This window comes from Mycetomoellerius zeteki, unplaced genomic scaffold (assembly GCF_001594055.1).
Source record: "Mycetomoellerius zeteki isolate Tzet28-1 unplaced genomic scaffold, Tzet1.0 scaffold20, whole genome shotgun sequence".
Lineage (NCBI taxonomy): Eukaryota > Metazoa > Arthropoda > Insecta > Hymenoptera > Formicidae > Mycetomoellerius > Mycetomoellerius zeteki.
Genome location: NW_017256957.1, coordinates 3,395,358 through 3,419,835, shown reverse-complemented (window position 1 = coordinate 3,419,835; position 24,478 = coordinate 3,395,358). Strand labels below are relative to the sequence as shown.

Sequence of the window (24,478 nt, the reverse complement as noted above, 5' to 3'; positions counted from 1 at the left end):
AGGACTTTTTTTCTTAGTTTTTTACTCCTCTACACGCTCCCGAAGTTTTGCGATTTAATTTGGAAACACCATATATATTTTCATTTTGTATAAACATATTTTTTATATTGACTTATAGAAAATATATTCGCTTGTTGTATAAAATATATATATATATATATACGTTCCATACAAAGATATTATTTATTATATAGTAAAATATTCAGCAGAAATTTTATTTTTCGATATAAAAGTTCAATTTAAAATTTATATATACATGTATATAAGAAATATATTTTCCTATACAACATTTATTATTGTTCTATGTATCTAATATTTGTATTTTTTGAAAAGCATTGCTAAGTGCACTATTTTGTTAACGTAAATTGTTAAATTGTTACAACAGACATACATGTACGAAAAAGTAATCAGTATGGCGTAAAAATTTAAGTGAAAAAATTCTAGAACAATCGGATTAAGGGTTGATCGAAAAATATCTTAACAAATTTACTATCACATGCCCTACATATATGACGATGAGAATTTTATGTAACAAATTCCTTTGTATATAATAAAATATATGTATTATATTGAATCAAATTGTTTATAAATGTGATTTCTTTCACTTTTTAAAAGCGAATCGTTTTTAAAATATACAATAATAGCTAACATAATAGGTCCATTCTTTATTCCTGCACTGTCTGAACTGGTGCACTCACAATCAATGCAATAAGTTGAAGCGATACAAACGTATATTTGTTTCATTTCAACTTATTGCACCGTGTGCACCGGTTCAGATAATGCAGGAATAAAGAATAGATCTATCGTTAAAAGATGATTATATTGTAATAGAAAAAAAACAAAAATTAAACATTGTTACAAATCGATATTATATTAAGAATTAATGTATATGAATTTTCTGGAAATTCCTGGTACATTTTTCTATAAATAAACAAGGCACAATAACTTTTTGATTAAGTAGGCCATTGTGCGTATTGAAAACAGAAAATCTTTTTAGATTTCTACTATAACTGATGAAATGTCAATAATTTTTGAATTAATAAATTAATAACTAAATTTCGATGGATTGACAGGCAAGGTAAAATTAGGATGAGAAATGTTAAAATTAATTGTTTTAAAAAACAACATTCATTAGTTCTTTATACAATCGAAAGACCTTGTTTAAATAATTGTGGCATATAAAATACATGTAAAATAAATTACAAAATATAATATTTGAATCGAGAACTTTAATCTATGTCTATAATTATACGACTTTTGGTGCATCCTACATAATGAATCGATGTTGAATCTTGTGTGTAATATATATATATATATATAGTGTCCAAAAACTGACGATATTTTATAAATAGATTTTGTAACATTTTAAGATGAAAAGTCTACAAAATGTCGAGGCGATGATAGTTTTTAAATGGGAAGAGTTTAAAAAATATGAATGACGGGGCTAGAAAGGGCGTTTCGCGCGCTCAGTAATGGTGTTTTCTCGGACTAATAACAAAATTCAGCATCTTCACACTAACCATCTTGCATCCCTGAGCGCGTAAAATTCTAGTCCCGTCATTCGTAATTTTTAATCTTCCCATTTGTCATAGCCTCGACATTTTTGTATTAGACTTTTCGTTTTAAAATGTTTTACAAAGGATCTGTCTTTAAAATATTTATTGTTATTATTATGGTATACTCTGTATATATATGTATATAGACACACGTTTTTCTATGAATAAAATATTATTATCACCACTTTTCCAGGCTGTTTCGATATTCACTGCTTGTGTTGAAAACTGTAGTGCGCGCGCGTGTAACATATGCTATAGATTTTCGGTGGTAGTGAATATCGAAACGCAGCCCAAAAATAACGTTGAATATCGAAAAATCAAAAAAGAGAAAGAGAAGTATTCAATATTATATATCATAGGGAGGTGGTTTGTGCAACATCAATAAAAATATTTAATGACAGTGCCGGAGATAACGTATTTTTTAAAATATATTTTCGTTGTATCCTTTACGAGTATGATTCAGTTTTTTAATTAACATTTGATTTTTTCAGGATAGGTACTCAAATCTTATAAAAGCAGTCCCTGAGAATTCCAGGTTTTTCTATGAATTTTATTTAAAATTCCAGGTCAGATTAGAGACATTGTACATTAGAGACATTTCTAAACAAATAATTCAAAAATTATATATACAGGGTATCCCGTAATTCACCTTACGCTCATGGGCAGGTAGAGCGGATTAAACTGAGTCGAAAAGTCCTGTACCATTTTGCAATTTTCGCAATAGTTAACGAGATGTTAATTACAAAAAATAGCCGAATATTGGTCTTCAATAATTTTTTTCTCAAATACTATCAATTTTACAAAAAAACTGTAAGAGACGAAAATTGTTTATTTTCTCTCATAAAGTTTTGAAAATTTTTTCAGAATTCTTTAATACCGTATTTTCTCACGATGGTAAAAATAAGAAAATGCAGTATTAAAAAATTGATAAAAAATTCTGAAAAAATTTTTAGAATTCTATGAGAAGAAAATAAACAATTTTTGTCTCTTGCAGTTTTTTTGTAAAATTGATAGTATTTGAGAAAAGAATTATTGAAGACTAATATGTTCGGCAATTTGTAGTAATTAATATCTTGTTAACTATTGCGAAAATTACAAAATAGTAGAGGACTTTTCGACTCAGTTTTGTCTGTTCTAGCTGCCCACGAGCGTTGTCACGTGAATTATGGAACACCCTGTATTAGCATAACTTTTGTTGACAATATGATAAAAAATATAATTCTTATATTTAAAAAAAAATAAAAGATATATAAATAATATTTATAAGTCAATAACATTTAGACAACACAAAATATTGAATCCATTTTTTAAAGCTTGAATTTGTTTGTTAAATACCTCTACTTCCTTTTGAATATTTTCGAAAATTCGAATTTAGCCAGTCTTAAGAAAATTGGTAGTCTTACTTAAGATGCCTTTTCATGCTGATCCTCATTTTGAGCGTCAAAACAGATAACGTGATAAAAATTCACAAATATCAATAGCATCAATTTCGATCACGTGACCTATTTTGACGCTAAAAATGAGGGTCGAACATATGAAAAGGCATCTTTAATCGTACAAGTTGGCCAACTTCATTGATTCACCGGTAAAACTTAAGATTACCAACTACCGACTCATTGTAGAATCAGCATATGCGAGGTTTTCTACAATAGAAATCTAGTAGCCTTAAAATCTGAAATCAGCAATTGACCAATTATAGTCGATTATGTACTGGATTCTCCTCACATTTGACTACGATTGATCAATTTCTTACGATTTCAGACTTTTATACGACCACTACGACTCTTATAGACGACGTATTATTCCTTCACATGCTGTTAATATACCATGATCGGTTGCTATTTAGCAATAGGGTCTAGTCAAACTTGCATTATTTATCAAAAAATGGTCAAAGAAATGATTCTGTCAAATAAAATAGAATTTAAATTTAAAAATAGAATTTGATTTTTCCCTGACAATTTCAACAAAATTCCATAAGAATTCCAGGATTTTCAAAGGTAAAAAAATTCCCTGAGAATTCCAGATTTTCTAGGTTTTTCTCGGTAGAGGACACCCTATTTTTATATAAAGAATTGATATGATTAATATATACATATATCTGAAATATTTATTCTAGTAATTCAGAATAGTTTTTACTTTCACCTATATAATCTAAATTTTATTATAATTCTCGTATTGATAAATGTAGCATTTATCTTCTTCAGTTATAATCAATTATTACTGGTATTTTATGTGCATTATTGATGATTATAAAAAATCATTTAAATATAATTTCAACAAATATCCGATTAAGAGACGAAATTTATTTCTTCAAAATAAATTAGCATTATGTGTAATTGTTCTACATTTGTTCTATACTTTAAGAACTTTGTAAATATTATATGTTTAAATATTATACAAAGTATTTCTTATTTCTGATATTTTTTTGTAAATAAACCTTAATATCTAATTAAAGCATATTATATTAAAAAAAATTTATTGTATTTATAAATAATAAGATTAATATAAGTTTTTTAATTATTTATTTTAGTCCATCAACAGTAATTATTACATGTACATTTTGTGGAAGTTATAAGTTGTGAAATTGTCATAAAAGATCATCATCTTTTACTTGCGTAGATTTTTAAATTAAATTAAAGAATTTTATAGATTCTCTCTCTCTCTCTCTCTCTCTAGCAATTCAGTTAATGTAACCTCTTTACTTGATTATACTTTCCTGACTGCGAAAAAGATGATAAAGCAAAAATAATAGTCTTGTGTCGTATAAACTTAAATTTACAAAATTAAAATTAAGTTTAATAAAAACTTTAATTTTAATTTAGTATTTCCTTTCCTTTGTTTACATCATCGATAAGACTGCAATTTAAAAACGAATTAGAAATTGATAAAAAAAAATTGATCGAAAAATATAATCATTAAAGAGAAAACGTTATAATTAAAATGAATGTATTTTATTATATCAATTATATATATATATATATATCTTTAGACATGTATTAGGGTATCCCAGATCTACGATTTATCTCTCGTGAGCAGATAGAACGGAGTAAAGTCGAATTTGAGTCGAAAAGTCCTCATTTTGCAATTTTTGCAATAATTAATGAGATATTAATTTTTAACTTTTCGGAGTCACATTTCTAAAAAGCCACAAGATGATTAACTCTGGGTTAAAATGACCCGATTCATTTTTAAAGTGTTCCAAATCGACAGTATTAGTTGCAATGATTGGAAAAAAATACAGTATATAATTTCAGTATATAATTTAAACCTTTAAGAAAATGAAATAGTAGCGTTTTCGTGAAAAATTTAACTTTAATACTAAAAAAAAATCATAAACATGTATTAGACTTTATCGTGAAAGTTACATATACATCGTCTTTCACGCTAAATTCTAATACATGTTTACGATTTTTTTAGTGTTAAAATTAATTTTTCACAAAATGCTCGGATCACACCCAGTGTGACTATGAAGGGTTAAAGATCGCCAAATAAGTGCGTCGATCCGGCCTACCGTCAAATCCGCGGCGTGATACGACTGCCCAAAGCGGGGAAATATTTTCTTTCGATGTTCACACATGCGTTGTCGTTTGTAGTAAACAATTACCTGCGTGCCTAGCAACCAGAGTTGATAAGAGATAATGTTCTTTTTCAAACATGTTTTAATTCTTCATACATGCTTTAAACAGTATTATAAAAAACATGTTTTTTGTATTTAAAACATATTGAAAATCATCGATTAAATATTTTTTAAACAATTTAAAACATGACTTTTACCTACCCTGCTAGCAACTTACGACGATGATCTTATTTTGCCGTGCGTTTGTATTTAGCGGTAAACCATGATTTGGCGATTTTTAGAAATTAATATCTCGTTAATTATTGCAAAAATTGTAAAATAGAGAATTTTTTGACTCCGTTTAATCCACTCTACCTAATCTGCTCATAAAAGATGCTCCCATAAGTCTGGGACCCTATGTGGATATATATATATATGTATATATATATATATATACACAACACGCACACACACAAGGTGTCCCATTTTAATTAATCACCTCAAATATCTCTTGAACAGTACGTTTTAAGGAAAAATGTTTCACAGAAAAGTTTTATTAAAGGGGAACACAAGAAGGTACCATTGGTGCAACTTAGGTAGTATTATCGAGATCAAGATTAGGTTACTTTGAATTTTTTTAAAAATAGGGGAACCCCCCATTTCTCATTACATATTCTCAGCTTACCTTGAGAGCTTTTCAAAACATAATAGAATTCTTTTTCATTAAATATTTTTCGAGCTATAAGGTTTGAGAGTTACAGTACCGCCAGCATTAGCATTGTCCAAGATATTGATGACTAAAATCTCTTGAATATTGTTCAGTTTCATACATCATAACATTTGTCAAGATCAAAGCTTGTAGGTTCTTCCTCTCATATTCATTTTTACGAATAAAAAGTCTGTAGCCAAAAGTTGATAAAAATATACATTGTAGTTATGGAGACAATCGATCCGCCTCGGTGAAACGCATACTCCTTCCGTTTTTCGCCAATCTTCAGTTGGCAGCAGTCGATCATAAAAAATCAAAATAAGAGGGCCTTCAATGATCTTGATCCTTAATAAAAAATTTTATTATAGTGTTTGGAAAAACTCTAGAGGTAAGAGCTACGAGAATATGTAATGAAAAATGGAGGGTTCTATTTAAAAAATTCAAAACGACCTGATCTTGACAGGCCTACCAAGGTCAAACCAATGGTACTTTCTTATGTTCCTCTTGATAATCCCGTCACAAAACTTTTGTTAAAAATATTTTTCCTTAAAATGTACTGTCAAGAGATATTTAAAGTTGTCAATTAAAATGGGACACCCTGTGTACACATATATACATATACATATATTCTTTGTACAATTTCTTTGTGTGTACAAAATCTCATTTTTATAATACAAATACATTATTTTATTACAAAGTTTATAATTTTATCTCAACCCATTAAAATTAATGTTATTTTTTTAATTATTTTTATATTCTTATAATAATTCTATAATCTAAAATTTTAACTAAGTAGTTATGAACAATTTAGTTATTAAAATAACTAATTTTTTTTACACATCGCAGTGCTTGAAACATAAAATAATGAGGTATACCAAATACTTGAATGCTGCACTTCATTTTTAATGCTCACGTTAAACTGTTGATCGTTCTATGACAGCGTGAAGAACCTATAATAACAAAAATTATAAGGTAAATAATGGTTACATATTTCGCGTATAATATGAGAATATAATACATAATATAAAGTACATAATTTAATTTATTCCGAGCAGATCGCTCGTAGTTTGGACTACAGGCCATTCTATTCGCAGCTAACCTCGAACGACAGGTACGATGATAGGTGAAATTTCTGCAATTCTCATGGACGATAATTTATGTATATATATATATATATAATTACGGATACTATTACTATATACTATACACATAATTATCTCTATCATATTTTGTACAAATATAATTGATAATATTTTGGACAACATTAGAAACACACAGTACAACATAAATGTAAATTTAGATTTCGTTAATAGATATTAAATCAAAGTCTGAATGTAAAAAAGTAAAAAAGAAACCCGTAAAAAAGCAAATTTATAATAAATTCTAATTTTATTTTTATCGCTGATTTCATGCTCTAAAGTAAATTTAATCATATGTACTTTGTGCGTGTTAAGGCGCTTCCACCCTTTGTAGGATCCATCATTCGATCCCAGTTAGTATGTCCAACAACGAATCCAACAGCACGCATTTTTTCCTGCTCTTTACGCTCTTCTAGATCTGCCCAACGTACCTGCAAAAAAAAGCAAACGTAAAACCTTTTATTTGAATTTTGTATTAATTAAAAAATTTGAAGTTCCTATTTTTCACTACACTGCATATTAAACTGTAACATCAAAAATTATTTGTATAAATTTTACAAATAATAAAATCGTATCAATCTTTATTATTACTTAATTTTAAATGCATAACAAAATTGTAATTTATACTTTATTGCAAATATATTAAAAATTGGAAAAATACAGTAGATTTCCTTAACATCTTCGCCCAAAATAAGTCTCTTCAAATTGCTTAAAAAAGTTATGTGAGTCAAAAGATATTATAATTTAATATTGCGCAGATACATACTCGTTTTTTACCAGAAGTATCTTCCATATTGTAATAATCGGGAACTTGTAAGAAATCTTCCATAGTTTGCGGTTTTGTTTCGTTTTTCTTCTTTGCCAAACCGTCCAATCGATCTACATTATTGCGTTATAAAAAAAAATTAAAATAAATAATAATTAGCTCGTTTAAAGAAAATTATAATAAATCAAAATTAATACGAGTTAACTAGGATAAATATGATAATACAATTGTATTCTAATGTTTTCCACAATTGAATATTTTTTATATCTCTAATATTTTCCAATTGAAACTAATTCACGCTTTTATTCAGACTCTCTTCAGTCAATAGACTCACATAAATTCACTTTTAGTTATGTATGGACATTAGCATTTATATATTTTAATAGTATTAGCCTTAATTTGATGTTCTTACAGATTCACACTAAATATAAAAAAAATATACACAGAGAATATGAATATGTATAATCTATTAGTATAAATTAATGTAAATTAGCTAACCCAGTTTATCTTCAGCTTCCATTCTCTCCCATTTACTGACACCCTAAAAATACAAAAACACGCATAAAAAATACAATAAAATCATAGAATGACTTATAAAAGACAAACATTTCTTAAGCTCATTTACTTACAATTGCATCCTGAGTATCTTCCTGACTATCTTGACTATCTTCAGTTTGCGTAGCAGATTTTTCTTGCGTCTCTTGACTATCTTCCATATCCACCTTTACAACAAAAATGTTTGTGATTACAAATATAATTTATCATATATACAGTATATTAAAAGATAGCACTCCGTGCAGTATCAATTCATGTATTATGGCAAAATTCAAACCATAATTTTAAACTTATGAAAATATTTAGATACTAATAAACTTTTATCTCTTTACCTATATATAAATATTCGCTTTTTTTAAGAAAAACAAATAACATAAAAAGTAATAGAAAATTACCTCTTCTATTGCTTGCTCTTGCAACATCGAATTTACATCTAGCTTCTGATGATAACTGGGTGTTGGTTCAAAGTAATCTATAATCCGATTAATTTCATCCTCGGTACGGTTGTGAATGTTTCTCTTCAAACATATCTGTAGATCCATCTCCATTTCGCATACGTACACCTTGGTACAGACAATATCATACGTTGTTAGCAAAAACAAGTTAGTATCGAATTTAATAATAATAATAATAATGTAATACATGTTGTAGGTAGTGAAAGTCTAAAATTAATGTTAATAGCAAGTATGTTTTAAAAAGTTGATATTTTTATACCAATTCTTCCTAGAATTATATGCTCATGAATATTAAAGGTTTTTATTAATACATGCAACTTCAAAATATATATCGATAGAAAAATAAAATTAATGTGATGAGATTAGATTTATTCTAAAACGAGAAAAATCTATAACAAGTATATCCACAATAGTTTTAGAAAAAATATAATTAAATTAAATATATAACTCATTAACTTACTTTAAAGCCTTTTGTCTTGCCGAAACTCCACATCTCTTCGTAATCCGAAATCTTCTCATTAATACAGTCTAATATGATAAAATTGAAGAATCCATCTGTTATATTTTTCTTAAAAGCTTTAATAAGAGAAGTTATATAACTTTGTTCCATAGCCTCTTCGTATTCATATATCATTTCCTACGAAAAATTATAAATTAGAATTAAAATAAAAATAAGCATTCACTATACAATTGTTGTTTTTTACATTATTGGCAATAAGTTCAAATCTATAAAATTATGAAGTATTTTATATAAATCAATTTTACTTTTCAATATGTAATAAACTATAAAGATGTACTGTTATTTAATAATAAATATTTACTCTTTTAAATATTAAATATTATTGGTATTGTACGAACTTGATGTAATAAAGTTGCTGTCACGGTATTTCTAAATTAAAGTGGATGTCAATCAAAGCTTGTTTTAATATTACAAACATAATTGTTGTACCTTAACTATGATTTTCTTTCCATTATCATCCTTAGTCTCTATTTCCTTTTCGACAAGGAAATAATCATCTAAACTCAATATTCTCGGCGCAGAACCACCTTGCTCGACTTCTTTATCCTGCACAGTAAGAAAGTATCATAACTGAATATTAGATATGTCCATATATCTTTACACATATGTAGAATGTATGTAATGCAATTGGATCAAATATTTTAAGTATATGACATGTATTTTATTCAGAATAAAAATATATTAATATAGTTTTTTAAAAAAGCCGCTTTTTTCAAATTGCTGCAAAAAAACCGGAAAAATTGCTGTTTTTGCTATGTAAAAGATATATATAAATAACTTCTAAATTTCTTTATAAAAAATTAATGCGATCTGTGAAATTATGTAGAATTATTTTTATTAAAATTTTTTAGTTCTTATTCCTTCTATTTTTATAGTAAAACCTAATCTAACCTTCCTTTAGTACATGGCAAAGCTTAAGTAGATAGATTTTTAACTCTAGTTTGTAACATTCCGGTCTAATGAACTTCTGAAGTGTCTCTTTGTAGTTTATTTTTTTTCAAATATTTTGTTACGAATTTAGTTTAAATTCAAATTATTTTCTAGATATACTATTATATCATATAAACATGATGTTTAGATTCTATATTTTTAATTCTTACATTAATGGTGCAATAATGTATGTTTTGTATGTTTTATCGAATACATTATACCTCAATCTTTTATACAATTTCAAAATTTCTGTTAACTTATCCCGCTGTGTACCCTATACGCAATTATTTTCTTTACGGAAAGAACCGAGAAGCAAACGTGGTAGGTTTTATGAGCATGCGTAAATTTTTCCAAAATGAATTTTTCTACTCTTGGGAAAAAACCGAAAAAATCCGCGGAAAAATTAGAAAAATTGGGTTTTTTTCTGATCCTTTAAAACTATATATATATTAACTTATATTTACTACATATATACAAAAAAATCATTTATGTAATAATATATTTAAGCATTTACTATAAATATACCTTAATAAGTTTAGCCACAAAAGACTTGCCGCTACCGGGTGGTCCTCTAAGAATGATAGCTATTTTTGGTGGTCTGTTCTGGCGACCTGGTGGACACAATAGATCATCGACCATCGTAAAATTTGGCATTTTTGCCAATTCCAGGGTTTTCGTAGTTGATTCCGCAACATTTTTCTTTGTACCTGGAGAAAGGCTATAAAAGATTTGTCTCTTAGTAAAATAAAAATGTATATTAATAAATAATTACATTATAGCAGATTGATCGAAAAAAATCACTCATTTTTTGTTTCTGTGCTAATAAACAGAAGAATGAATTCTCTGATCAATCTTGTAAAATAAAAGAATAGTAATCTTTGTAATAATCAGCACAGAATAAGCACAATAAGAAATGGAAATAAATATATTTTGTGTTGTAGAAATTATCTCAGAAAGTTTCTCTAATTATGCAATAGCATATACGCACGTAAATGACAATTTGAAAAAAATATTTCCCAACAATCGCACTCTTCATTAAATATTCATACATAATAGTATAATTCGCTTTAAAAATGATCAAAGTATCAAACATTAATAGAAAATTATTCCATATAAACAGATTGATACCATACGTAAAATGATATAATGTACATCATATTGCATTTAAGCAATAAAAATTCAGTACAAATATCATTTATTGAAAAAATTCGGTTTATCGAATATAAAATATAAAAACCTCATTACGAACAGAGAGATCAATATTGTAGATAAAATTACGAATAGCTTACAGTAAATAAGTAAAAGGTATATTCGTTATATATATACATGCAATAAAATGACATATTATAAACTTCTTGACGAAAGCAATGATAAAAACTGCTATATAAGTATCATATATATATATATATATTGTAGGAAAACTCCGTTATAGGATTAATATTCATTATAAGTGGTAAATGCCATAAATGGAAAATGGCACGTGAGTATTCTCTCTTTATTTTCAGAGAGTAAACAATTTTCAAATACATAACAGATTAAGACTGTAAACAAATCAGTTCGTTAGAAGTACAAATATAAGAAATTTGTTATAATCAATATTAAAATTATGACTAGAAATATAACTGTCCTAGAATTACAGTTATATAAAAATTTTATAATTTTTTATGGTTAATTATAAAATTTTTTTTATATGAAGAATAAAATGGTATGTTACGTGTATATTGTTAAAAGCAACAATAAAAACTTGACACAAATATATGTTCAAAGTAAATTCATTTTTACAGAAGTATTTTTCATACAAAACTTTGTCTGCCAAATGGAGACGACTTTTATATATGCAAAACAGTAATCACTGCATAAACTTTTTTATATATGGTATCCATTTAAAGAACGCATACTAAAATTATAAAAAATAATTAACATATAAACTTATATAGTAAATTTTGTTGATTATGTGCATAGTATTTAGTAGCTAATTAGCTATGCATAATTAATGTATTAATCGGACTGACTGTAGCACAGATATATTAAATTTGCTATATCTGTCATATCAGTATTACAATTATGAATATAAAGATTTTGTTAACACTCAGATATCCGAAAAATTACAGTAATTATTATTCGGTTATTCAAATCCGAACGCAGATATCCATCTCGGTAAATCATAAAATAGCATAGAACATAAAATAGCTTATAAACTCTTGGCATTCCAAAATTATAGACATTTTTTTCTAACTTCGATAAATGTATCATAAATCGTGTTGCAGCAAATGCACAATTGCACATGCGCAATATTTATATCGTAAAACATAATTAACAGAACCATTAAGTTTTGCCATTGTCGAGGCATAATCGAAAAGATTTACTAAAACATGTTATAACACATCTTGATTTTCGTGTTATTTTAAATAATTTTATTGTAAATGTATGCACAAATAAAAATATCCTTAAATAGAGAGATAAAAATATCAAATATAAAAAGTTTTTGGGAAGAATTTGGGATTTATGGAGAATAATTTTTGTTCTATGTGGAAATAATTTCTGTGATAGATAATTAAATTTCACGATAAAACTAATTTTTGTTATGTTGTATAATAACAGATTATACTAACAAATATACTTTATCCTATATAAAATTTATTAGTTCTCAATAATGTTCATAAACTTTCCCTATAACATTTGAATTTTCTTTCTTTCAATATGTTGATTTTACATTATTTCTCCCGTTATTTCTTGTAGAAGGCGTAAATGTTTTATAGCAAATTTGATTGGATGCACTTAGTGCGCACATTAAAGCAGTTGTATTCAAATCGACATAAAAATTTATATGTGCTTAACGTAAATATAAAAACGAATTAAGTCGTGAAATCCTCAATATATTTTATTGTGCTGTTAAATAAAATTTGTATTTTATAATTTGAAATATTTGTATTTTACGTTTACACAAATTAAATAAGTGTACTAATGGCTTTAATATATACTAATGCATCCAGCTGAATTCGCCTTTAATATTTTGTATTTTTGTAAGGCAGATTTTCATATATATTTTTTTGCTGAGATCCGGATCGAAATCTAATAGCGTTTTTCACTGGGAAAACTAGTGTAAGGTTTACATATTTTCCAATGTTAGCAAATAATTTAATTCTTTTTTAAGGTTATAAAGTTACCGTGGCAAGAATATGTAAAATTAAAAGGATTAAATTATTTATTGACACAAAAAATATGTAAATTGATTTGTATTCAACTGCACTCACAATCAGTGTATACCAGTGCTGCACTAGTTTTTCCAGTGGTAAATGTTATATATATACTCTATAATAATATTTATGCATCATACTAAAAAAACTATGTATACTAACTGTATACGTAGTTTTTTTAGTATGATGCATAAATATTATTATAGAGTATATATACACATTATTTACAAAAGTCTAAACTATATTTTTATTAATTAATGTTTTATACATCTGTTATATTTATTTCTTTAATTCAATTTTTTATATATCGCTCATTGTTATAACAACCACACAATTAAAATAAGTTTGAATGTTTTAAATTATTAAAATTTTGTAATATTAATTTAAAAATGTAATTTTGCTATAATAACTGATTTCGCTATTCGGCAAAAAATGATTTTTTTGCGAACAAAGGAACGAGATTAGTTTTTTTTCTCTATAGTTTTTTGGATGTTGAATACAAATCTGTTTTTTAAGTGGTCATCACGTCATAATTTTGAGAAATTTGTAATTGGAATTGCAAAAAAGAACTACTTTCACATATTATGTCATATTATAAAAAAACTACGATATGTGATATACTGGAACAGTTTCATTGGAATCAAAATTAACTGTGTTGTTAGGACTTCCAACCTTCAAAAGGATTTTTTTAATATCGATTATGTTAATAAGATATTTATGATTAAATATGAAATTTATGAAAAATATGCAAATTAGATTTGTTCGCGTTGCTTACACCACTTTTTGCACTCAGCATTTTTGCTTTCTGTCTCTTCAACACTCAAATATATATTTATCTCATTTTAAGGCTCCTGAATAGTCACCACAGCCATATTGAATCGTGACGTCAGAAGTGAGAAATGACACGTTGTATAGAAATCTCATGATTTTGGATTTGTTAATTTTGACATCAAATTCGGTAACCTAAAAAACTCTTTAAGTTTAAATAAAACATAATTAAATATAATTAAAAACTATTTGGTAAATCGTTAATGACCTAATTCACAGCCTTTTTCAGCCTGAAATAAACCACATATTAATCATTTAATCATGACTATTTCATTAATTGTAATCGATATTTAAAAAAAATCTTTTGAGAGTTGAAAGTCCTTTACTTAATTTTAATTGCAATAAAGCTTCTTCAGCATGTTATTGTATTATAGTTATAATATTTATAATATGACAAAATACATGAAAATAGTCATTTTTATATAGTTTTAAGGCTCGTGAGTAGTCATCATATCCATTTCATCGTGACGTCAGAAGCGAGAAATGAAACGTTAATTTTTATTACGTGCCATTTATAAATAAAATTTGAATAAAACGAAATAATGAGATCGTTTTAAAACAATTGTAAAAATGGATAAAAGTTATCCTTATCCCTCCCCCCTGATAGTAAGTAAATAATCGTAAAAAATAATAAAAGGCACGTAAAGTGTTTTTATTCAATGCGTAACCTATTTTTACTTACCCCATACAGCACAGAATTTGCAGAAATATCGCTGCAATATTTCTGCAATGTTGCAGCATTGTTGCTGCAACTTTTGTGCTATAGAGGACACGTGCCTTTTATCACGTTTTACAATTATTTACTAATTCAAGGAGGATAATCATAGTTTTCGACCATTTTACAAATATTTTAAAGTAATTTCGTCTTTTTGTTTTTTCCAAATTGTCTTTATTTATCAATGGCACGTAATAAAAATTAACGTGTCATTTCTCGCTTCTAACGTCACGATCCAATATAGCCATGGTGACTAGTCAAGAGTCTTAACTGCAAATTTTTCAAAATTGTGACGTGATGGAATAATTTAAAAATCTGATTCGTATTCAGTCCAAAAAAATTATGGAAAACGACTAATCTCATTCTGGCGTTTTTTCTTTTGTTGAACAGTGTTATAAAGGAATAAAAGCATATTTTTCTGTTCTTTTTACAAGCAAAAACAATTTTTCAATTATGTCAATTTTTAAATTATGTCATTTTTAAATTATTGTAGCAAACGAGCGATATATCAAATACTAAAACAAGATATTCTGTCAGACGCAATTATAAACCATGATGCATGATTATATAGGTACAGATAAACGTAGCCGAACTTATAGAATATTAATCCAGAATCAAATTATTGCTAAAATAATTTCAAAAAGTTATGTTCAAAATATCACGTTCTACAAATAATATTCAAAATTTTATTGTATTTTTAAAATTTTCATAATACACCATGATACATGTCACAGACCTGTTTACTCCTGGATTAGTATTCTAAGATTTCTTGATTAGTAATCTAAATTCATATATGACTGTAGATATGTAATGTAAATATTTTTAAGAAATTAAATTTTCTATTTAAAATTCTTCAAGTCAATGTTCTTTTTCCTCTAAGTATTTAATTAAATGTAGACTAAAGCTTCCGCAAACACAAAAAATAATGTTGACATACCTTATCTCTTGTAGTTTTGTATCTACGACGTTTTTGTTTGCACTCTCCTGCCAGTTAACATTTCCTTTCAATCTAAAGAAAATGGTATATATGTTCAAAACATATATTTCATACTTATTTTATATAATATTATCATATATTATAAAAAGTTAAATATTTTTATTATTTATATAATATACCTATTATAATCTTTGTCATTATCTTTATTCATTTCCTTTCGAAAACTGTCACGTATCTCTTGAACTCGTTCTGTATCTGAAAAATGGTGGATACAATGAAACATACTCCGTGTAAGTTATTTGTTCTTTAATGTTTCAATGTAATTCATAATTTACAGATATTACATAGTAAAACTAAATCAACATTTCAAATTTTACAAACTACAGTGTTTTACATCTCGTTTTTATAATTATAAATGATATTATTTTATTACAATTAATAAAATAAGTTAATAAACTTTGGCCAAACGCTTTATTTTTAAAAACATTTTAGATTGCAATCATATATGTAATACTCCTATATTGCTAACGCTAATTAAAAACTGGTGAAAACACCATGGTGCAAACGAATATCTATCTCTCACTTAGATAGTGTACAGCATATGCGCACCACACTCGAATACACTGTGGAAATGAGAGATCTGATATTCCCTATCTCGCTGTCTTCGCACACCCCCCACTCCCAAAAAGAGGCTGTGTTAGCAATATAGTAGTATTACATATATGACTGCAATAAAGGTTTGATGATTTTTGATCCATTTTCATAAATACAAAATACAGAAAAGTATTTAAACAGTAAGCAATAAGTAAGTCAATAATAGTTTTGTATTTTTAAGATATACAGTTAGATAAAAAAAATGTTAGTGTAATTCGTCAATTCTGATTGTTCAGGTTTTTTTCATATGTGTTCAATTTAATGAGGAATTAAAGCTGCATATAACTATTCATGACAAAAAGATAGTAATCTCAATATAAACGTATACAAGGTGTTCAGTAAAGACCATAACAATGTTTAACACGTTAACTGCCGAGCCTATTTTGTTTCACTTTCCGTTTACGCCAGACAATACCATTTAGAGGCCTGGTTTACACCGTGCGCCTAATCCGCGATCTATATGATAGGTTAAACAAGGACGCCCATTATTTAGGTTGCAGACTAAGCGTACGGTGTAATCGTAGCCAATGACTTATGCGCGGTACGTGAGCTAAAGTATAAACAAAAGATAAAGCGTAAACGAAAAGTCTAGTGCCGGCCTGTAGGGACCGGCGTGGCATTTAACGTGTTAAGAATAAATTCCTGAGATCATTTTAAGACGAAAATTTTAATACCAAAATGTCGAGACTTTAATAATTTTTGAATTATAAGCATTTAAAGTTATCGAATCGTACCGCTTAAAGTTCCGCGCAATGTGAAATCCTATCGCACCTAAGCGCGCAAACTTTAGGCAGTATAATTCGCTAACTTTAAGTGCTTATAATTCAATACCCTCAATATTTTGGCATTAGAATTTTCGTCTCAAAATGATCTCAGGAATCTACCCTTAATCATTAGTGCGGTCTTTACCGAACACTCTGTATATATATTAAGAATAAAATCATTCCAATATTGCTAAAAAGAAAAATTAACATTGATAAATAATTAGTTTATATATACGTATATAGATAATTATAATTCAATTAATTAAATGAAAATAACATTAATATTTTATTATTTCCAATTTATTTACAAATTTGGATTATCTGTGAAATTCTATTGCTCTTTGAAAAAACTAAAAACTAAAAATTAAAAACTAGAAACAAAATTATTATTCGTAAAATAAATATTCGTATTAAATTACCTTTGTGAACGTTTTTATCACTTTGGTATCGGTCGCTCTGGTCATTATCAATATTTCGTTCAAAACTTCGGGATTCTGATTCGGGATAATAACCTCTCTCTTTATGATCATCATTCTCTTTCTTCTCCCCATCAGTTTTTTTATCATTATTCAATTGCCAATCATGTTCCTTTCGAATATTATAATCCACTGATTTGCGCATGTCGAAATTCATTGCATTGTTCTTATAGTTCCTCGTTTTTCCGATATATTTTTCCTTCATACTTTCGTAGTTGCTCATCTTCTCAGTGTATTCTTTCAGATTCTGCTCGTTCTCCACCCAATTCTTAAAATCTTTCTTCGGATAATGATGCTGCTGCAGATCAGGTATTAGATTTCCGTGACTGTAATCAAAGCACTGGACTGACGATAGTTGCTGCTCCACAATCGAAGCACGAGACATGTGCCCGTAATCAATCACCTTTGTTGGAGTGAAGTGAAGCGATTCAACAATTCTTTTATCACCTTCGCCGTGATTATAATTAAACTGCTTCTGCACGCAAAATTCTTCATCATTCCTTGATCGTTTCATCAATAAATTAGAGGCATATTTCGATTGAAAGTCAGATTCAGTCGTAGATTCACCATATTGAGACTTAAAATTACCCACCTTTGGTTCAATCATAGTTCTTTCTGATCTTGATTTCTCGTCAAATGTGCTTGAAATGTTTTTATCGATGTTATATTGCTCTGCATCGGGTCTCTGAACATTGTCAAACTTATCCTTCCAATTATCATTCAGTCCTGAACAAGGTACAGTCTCTTTTTTATTAAAATCAGATCCAATATACTCACTGGTGTTTTCTTTCTGCATTTCGATATTTCTATCAGGACAATTCCTATTAAATTCATCAGTCGATTTTGGGCTTTCATATCTGGCCTTTTTAGCAAAAATATTATCTTCAAACTGTTCTTTTCTAATGCAAGTATTTTTACGTCGCAAATTATCGTCGCGATTAAGCAAAGAATCGCTTGGAGGTGGAAAGTTTGCATTAGTTGAATCATTCATTGGACCTTTGAAGTCCGATGATGCAAAGGATCCACTATTAGAATCTCGAGATTCAAATCGGCCCTCATTGAAATTCTTCAGGTTACGTTGAAGCAGAGTATCATTTGAATCACAAGAACCAATTTGAATAGATTCCTTAGAACCACGAGGACTAGTCAGATCTTCATTGGATTTTTGAAAACCAACTTTTTCGTCAGAAAAGCTAAAAGATCCACTATTATCGAAAGGTCTCTTATCAAATGGTGCCTCATTTGCTTTATCAAACTTATTGGACCCCATAGAACTGAACTGTGAATCGAAAGATCTAGTACTAAAAAATGTATTACTGGGCCCTCTAGGACCAAATGATCCATCATTGGGCCCTCGCAATCCAAATGGTCTTTCGGACATTGTTCGAGAATCTAAACGATCATTAACTCCTCTAGGACCAAATTGCATATTGTTGCCTTTAGGTCCAAATGGACCAGGATTTCGCGGAGAAAACGGTAAATCAATTGGTCCCCTTGGTCCAATCTGACGATCGATGGGTCCTCTCAAGCCGAACTTTGTATTCATGAGCGGTCGAGGTCCAAATTGACCAAATGACTCATCTATAGGACCACGTGGATTGAATTTCTCACTACTTGAATGTTCAGATAACTCATCATTATAATCTTGATCACTACATTGTTCATCATTAGATCTTCTAGGATTGAAACGACTTTCACTTGATATATTAAGCCCAAATTGGCCATCTTTGGGACCTTGTGGACCTAATTGTACATCCATAGAACCTTGCGATAAGAATGGACCTGGCAAAGGATCAATTAAAAATGCACGAGGACCTCTGGGACTAAACATTGGTGGTCCCCGAGGTTCAAAAGGTACACCAGATTTAAATTCCATTCTTTTGGAGTCAAAGTTATTATTAAAACGCATATCGAATTGGTTATCAGCTGGTCCCTTACTATCAAAATCTTTGTTTAAGTTCGGTGGCATATTTTGATTGGAGTTCGTAGAAATGGGACATAAATTAGGCAATTCCGGTGGTGGTTCAATATTCAAATCTACTGGTGGTACGTCATTTTCACCCATAAAGGGCAAACTTTCAGGCTTCTTAATACCGTTATTAGATTCATTCGTACTTTCGATGTTGCTTTGGATTTGATCATCATGTTTCTTGTCATCCTGTTGCAGAGAATTATCATTGTTAATAACTTTATTTTCTTTTCCATTATCTTTTAAGTCATTAGAAGAAACGATGTTGCTTTGCTCAATAGAACTATTAATCTCATCCACTTGCATTGCTTTCGTATCCTTTGCATCTGCAACATCATTAGTTTGCAGCGACGAATCAGCATCAATAGTTTCGATATTTTCAGAATGTTTAACATCTTGTGGTTGAATATTTGTTAGTTGGAATTGACTGGGATGTGGTCTGATTTCTGTATTCTTTCCTCGTTCATTGTAATCTACGGGATTAGGCTTAGCAAAGTTATCCAGACGTCTTTTGAAAGGAGGTTCGTGGCTGAAAAAGTGACCTCGTGACCCATATGATGAAGTAGAAATTTGATCCAAATCAGAAGAAGGTAATTGAAAACTTGATGATCCGCTACTTGCTGCTTCATTATGATTTGGATTTTTTTGAAAATCGAACGAGTTTTTAAAGGGTGAGTGACCGGTAATTTTTTTAAAGCTTTCACTAAGAGAACCAGTGAACTTGTCGGAGTCAACAAAACTGGGTCTGAATACGTCCCCTGCTGCTCTTCGCTTTTCCATGAGTTTCTTCAGTTCTGGCGGTAGCTCGTTCGACGAACTCAATGATGAACTTCTAGTGAAACCCCTAGTATTAGTACCGAAATTGTCTCGTCTATTATCAGCTGAATCTTTCGAATCGAAATTACCAAATCTATCATTCGATCGGAAAGGCTCATTATTAGACCCAAATCGATCATTACCAGAAAAGAAACGATCTTTAGAGTCAAAACGATTAGTTCCAGAAGCAAACTGTTCTTCACCTGACACAAACCGATCCGATCCAAATCGTTCATTATCTGGAAATCGATCATTTCCAGGTCCGCGATGATCTTTATCTATCTCGATCCGATCATTTCCAAGTCTAAATCGATCGCCCTCCGGTCTAAACCATTCATTGCTAAACCGATCAGATCCTGGACCAGGACGATCCTTGTTTGGTCCGAATTGATCACCTCCTGATGTAAACCTATCACTTCCCATCGATCCAAATCTATTATTTTCGCTGTTGAAATGATCATTCCCTGGCCCAAAACGATCTTTTGCTGGCCCAAACCGATCATTACCTAGATTAAAATTATTCTGCGAGTTTAATTGATTATTCTCAAAGTCATTGTAATTTCTATCGCCTCTTCTAAAATGTTGTGCTTCGACTTTGTCAAAGTTATCAGGAGAAGATTTGAATTCTTGTTCGTGCAAATTTGGATTAGTATAATCTCGTCCAAAACGTTCCTGATCACCTCTTTTGAAGTTGGATTGTCCGTCAAAACTGTGAGATGATCGATCATTTGGATGCATAAAACACTTATCCATACTTGAAGAATCAACTGAACCAAACGGAGGACAATCATTTATGTTTGTTAGACCTGGTGCTTTTACATTTTGCAATTGTGTTCGATCATTATTAAGAAAATTTGGTGGAGGTTGCGAAAAGTTTGGTGTAATGTTATTTGGCATATTCAGCTGTGATTGTGCAAAATTTGATGAGATCATTTGGGGTAGCCCAATATCCGGCGTTGAGAGCATTGGGGGCATTGTCGACATCCCGAGACCATACGCCGGTGCTTCCATTCTGGAATTATATTGTTGATTTCCCCATTGTTGCTGATTGGACCAATTCGGTACAGTGGATCCAATCATATTTAGTTGTGATGGAATTTGCTGCATTCCTTGTGTGACAGGTTGATTACTAGAACTTGTGGTTTCCGGCATTGGTGGCGGTGGCGGCGGGGGCGCTAAAGATGCAGAAATATTTTGCTTCCCTGTAAGACCCAAAGTTTTCCCAATGCCCAATAAATTGTTGATCAATCCTTGATTTTCGGTGTTCGATAAGATGTTTAGTATTTTATCGTCCCCAGGTATGTTTTTGTTCTTTTCAGCTTCTGCTTTCGCAGCAGCCTGTTTCTGTTGTTCGCGTTTTTTACGCATCTGTTCGCGTCGTTCGAGCAACTTCTCACGCCATGATGTCCATTTCGCTTCGTATTGTTTATACTGAGTCTGAAATACGAAGATATCATTTTGAACTCTATAGAAAATGCAATTTCAATTATTTACGTTAGATTATACACATGCTTTATTATTTTAATAATCTTGATATCATAAAAATGAGAATATCAGTTAATTTGATAATTATATTTCAAAATATGTTTTTCAAAATATAATTGAAAGTATCGTAATATAAAAAAATCATGAATTTTCAATATAATAATTATATATCGGAAATTATTTGCAAAATTATTTGTGTTTGTATTTTGACTTTTGCAAACACCAAAATAAACTATCGAAAATGCGTCTTCTAATATGAATAATTACTTTTTTAATAATATCTATTTCATTATTTCGTAATAATTATATGCATATTAAAAATAGTACTTACCTTGTCTGGATGATTGACGTTTTGCTGCTTCCAAGTATTAAATTGTTCTTCCCACTGTGTGAACTGTGCATCAAATGTTTTCTCAGCTTCGGTCAATTCCTCTTCAGAGATCAATTTTTTAGCACTTTTGGAATCACTAATTATATTACTATTGGATTTTTCAGCTGTGATATTTTCCCTATTCTCGATTTCAGGTGGTAAGGGTGGTTGGCTTGTTGTAGGTAACGGTGGATTTGTAGGATAATTTGTTACATTTGCTTGTGACGTCTTATTGGTAGATTCTTTTGCAGGGAATAATGGAAGATTGTTTTGGTGTGGAGGTGGCATGTTCGTAAACTGATATGTATTTGTGGGAGGCAAAGGAGGTCGGGTGTCCTCTTTGGGAAGAGGCGGTGGTGGCACATTTGTTGGTACTTGCATCTGACCCGTCAAGTTCATATTCTGCACGTGCTTCATCTCCTGATACTGAAAAAAATTTCCTATTAATAAAAATTAACGAACAAAAACTTTTAATGTTTCTATAGATATCGAGTATTTTCTGTACAAATTTTTAAAACTTTTATAATATTAATAAATCATTTAAGAAAAGAGCAGATAAAAGAAGAGTAATTACATATATTTCTCTTTGTTTCTTTTATAATTTTAAACGAATGTTTTGCTCCAAAGAAAAGAAACTATTATAAGATGTTTCCATTGGAACATATTATTTTTATTTGTACTATATACATTTATATCATATTAATTTTTTGTATATTATATAACATTGATTTAATCAATTTAATCTTTAAAAATAAAAAATATATAAAAACATAAAATATTTTATAAGCATAAATTAAAAATTAATATTTTATCATATTAATAAATAAAAATTCAAAAAAGTTTAAAAACTATTCTTAAAAAGATATTTTTTTATCCATTATGTACATATACATGTGTATATATATATATATATATATATATGCATATATGTATACATGTATGTACATATGTGTATATATATATCTTGAGAAAATATAGGGTGGACCAAAGAAACGGGAAAATTTAAAGAGATAAAATAAAAGCTTAGAAACTTCATTCAATTAATTTGAATTACATTAAAATATAGAGCATAATATGCCATTTACAAATAAATTCGTTAATAAGAGTCGTGTCAGTTATCAGATCACGAATTATATAGATACAACTAGGCAGGCGCCATTATACAGTCTTGTTGATGCTATTTAGTAAACATGGAGCATTGACGTGGTGAACAATGTATTTGCTGTAAAATCATATAATGGAGACTGCATCCAAATTGCTTATAGAGGAGTTTGCTACTATTTTCATCTTTATCATTACGATCCTATGCTATCAACTCATGCGAATTGAAATTTGGGTTCGCAACTTTGAAGGCTTAATACAAAAGAAGATAACGAATCGTATGAGCAGATGGAATAGGATGATCGTGACAGCGAAGATGAAAGTAGCAGCAAAACTCTCTACGAGCAATTTGGGTGAAGATACGACTTTTTTACGGTACAGTTTCAAATACACGTTGTTTACCTCTCCAATGCCCCATATTTACTAAATGGGATCAACGAGGTTGTATTCACAACATGCTTAGCGCCGAGACACTACCGTGTCAGATCCTACCAACAAAATCCGCGATCCGCCAATATTGCAGACAAACTTTTCGATTTCTTTGGTCTCAATCCTGTATAATTATGTGAAATAATCATTTTATGCAAAATAAAACAATAAGTCTAATACTAATGCTTCAATAATAAATAAAAATTGTTGATATTAATTTATCTCTTTCAAAAATTTTATTATTATACACTAATTAACTTATTGTTATATATAATTAATTTATACATTACTATTATTACTATTTATACATTAATATTATATTTAAATTATATCAATATAGTTTTATGTTATACCTTGTCGCCATATTGTGTCTGCCATTGTTGATATTGTTGATGCCATTGTTGCCATTGAGCCCAGCCTTGCTGCTGTGCAACTGCCCATTGCTCCGGTGTATATCCACTAGGCGTCTAATAATATATAATATATATATACAGGGTGTTTCCAAATTAAATGGCAAAACTTCGGGAGCGTGTAGAGGAGTAAAAAACTAA

General features: G+C 29.1%; 1 protein-coding gene across 3 annotated transcripts in view; it reads right to left on the bottom strand.

Annotated features, from left to right (window-relative positions):
- The window catches only part of LOC108722308 (uncharacterized), a 47,386-nt gene that overhangs the window by 4,356 nt on the left and 18,552 nt on the right, over window positions 1-24,478 (bottom strand). The window contains exons 3-16 of one of the 3 annotated variants that reach the window (XM_018447329.1): window positions 24,281-24,394; window positions 22,359-22,823; window positions 17,701-21,979; window positions 16,043-16,118; window positions 15,864-15,935; window positions 10,712-10,904; window positions 9,686-9,802; window positions 9,197-9,373; window positions 8,677-8,844; window positions 8,356-8,448; window positions 8,225-8,267; window positions 7,727-7,839; window positions 7,261-7,391; window positions 6,735-6,771 (exon numbers count right to left, since the gene is read on the bottom strand). In XM_018447329.1, the coding sequence (XP_018302831.1) occupies window positions 6,753-6,771; window positions 7,261-7,391; window positions 7,727-7,839; window positions 8,225-8,267; window positions 8,356-8,448; window positions 8,677-8,844; window positions 9,197-9,373; window positions 9,686-9,802; window positions 10,712-10,904; window positions 15,864-15,935; window positions 16,043-16,118; window positions 17,701-21,979; window positions 22,359-22,823; window positions 24,281-24,394 (6,060 nt within the window). In that variant the 3' untranslated portion in view covers window positions 6,735-6,752. Of the gene's footprint in view, window positions 1-6,670; window positions 6,772-7,260; window positions 7,392-7,726; window positions 7,840-8,224; window positions 8,268-8,355; window positions 8,449-8,676; window positions 8,845-9,196; window positions 9,374-9,685; window positions 9,803-10,711; window positions 10,905-15,863; window positions 15,936-16,042; window positions 16,119-17,700; window positions 21,980-22,358; window positions 22,824-24,280; window positions 24,395-24,478 lie in introns of those variants that run through there. The other 2 variants (XM_018447328.1, XM_018447327.1) reach the window with 2 other exon arrangements.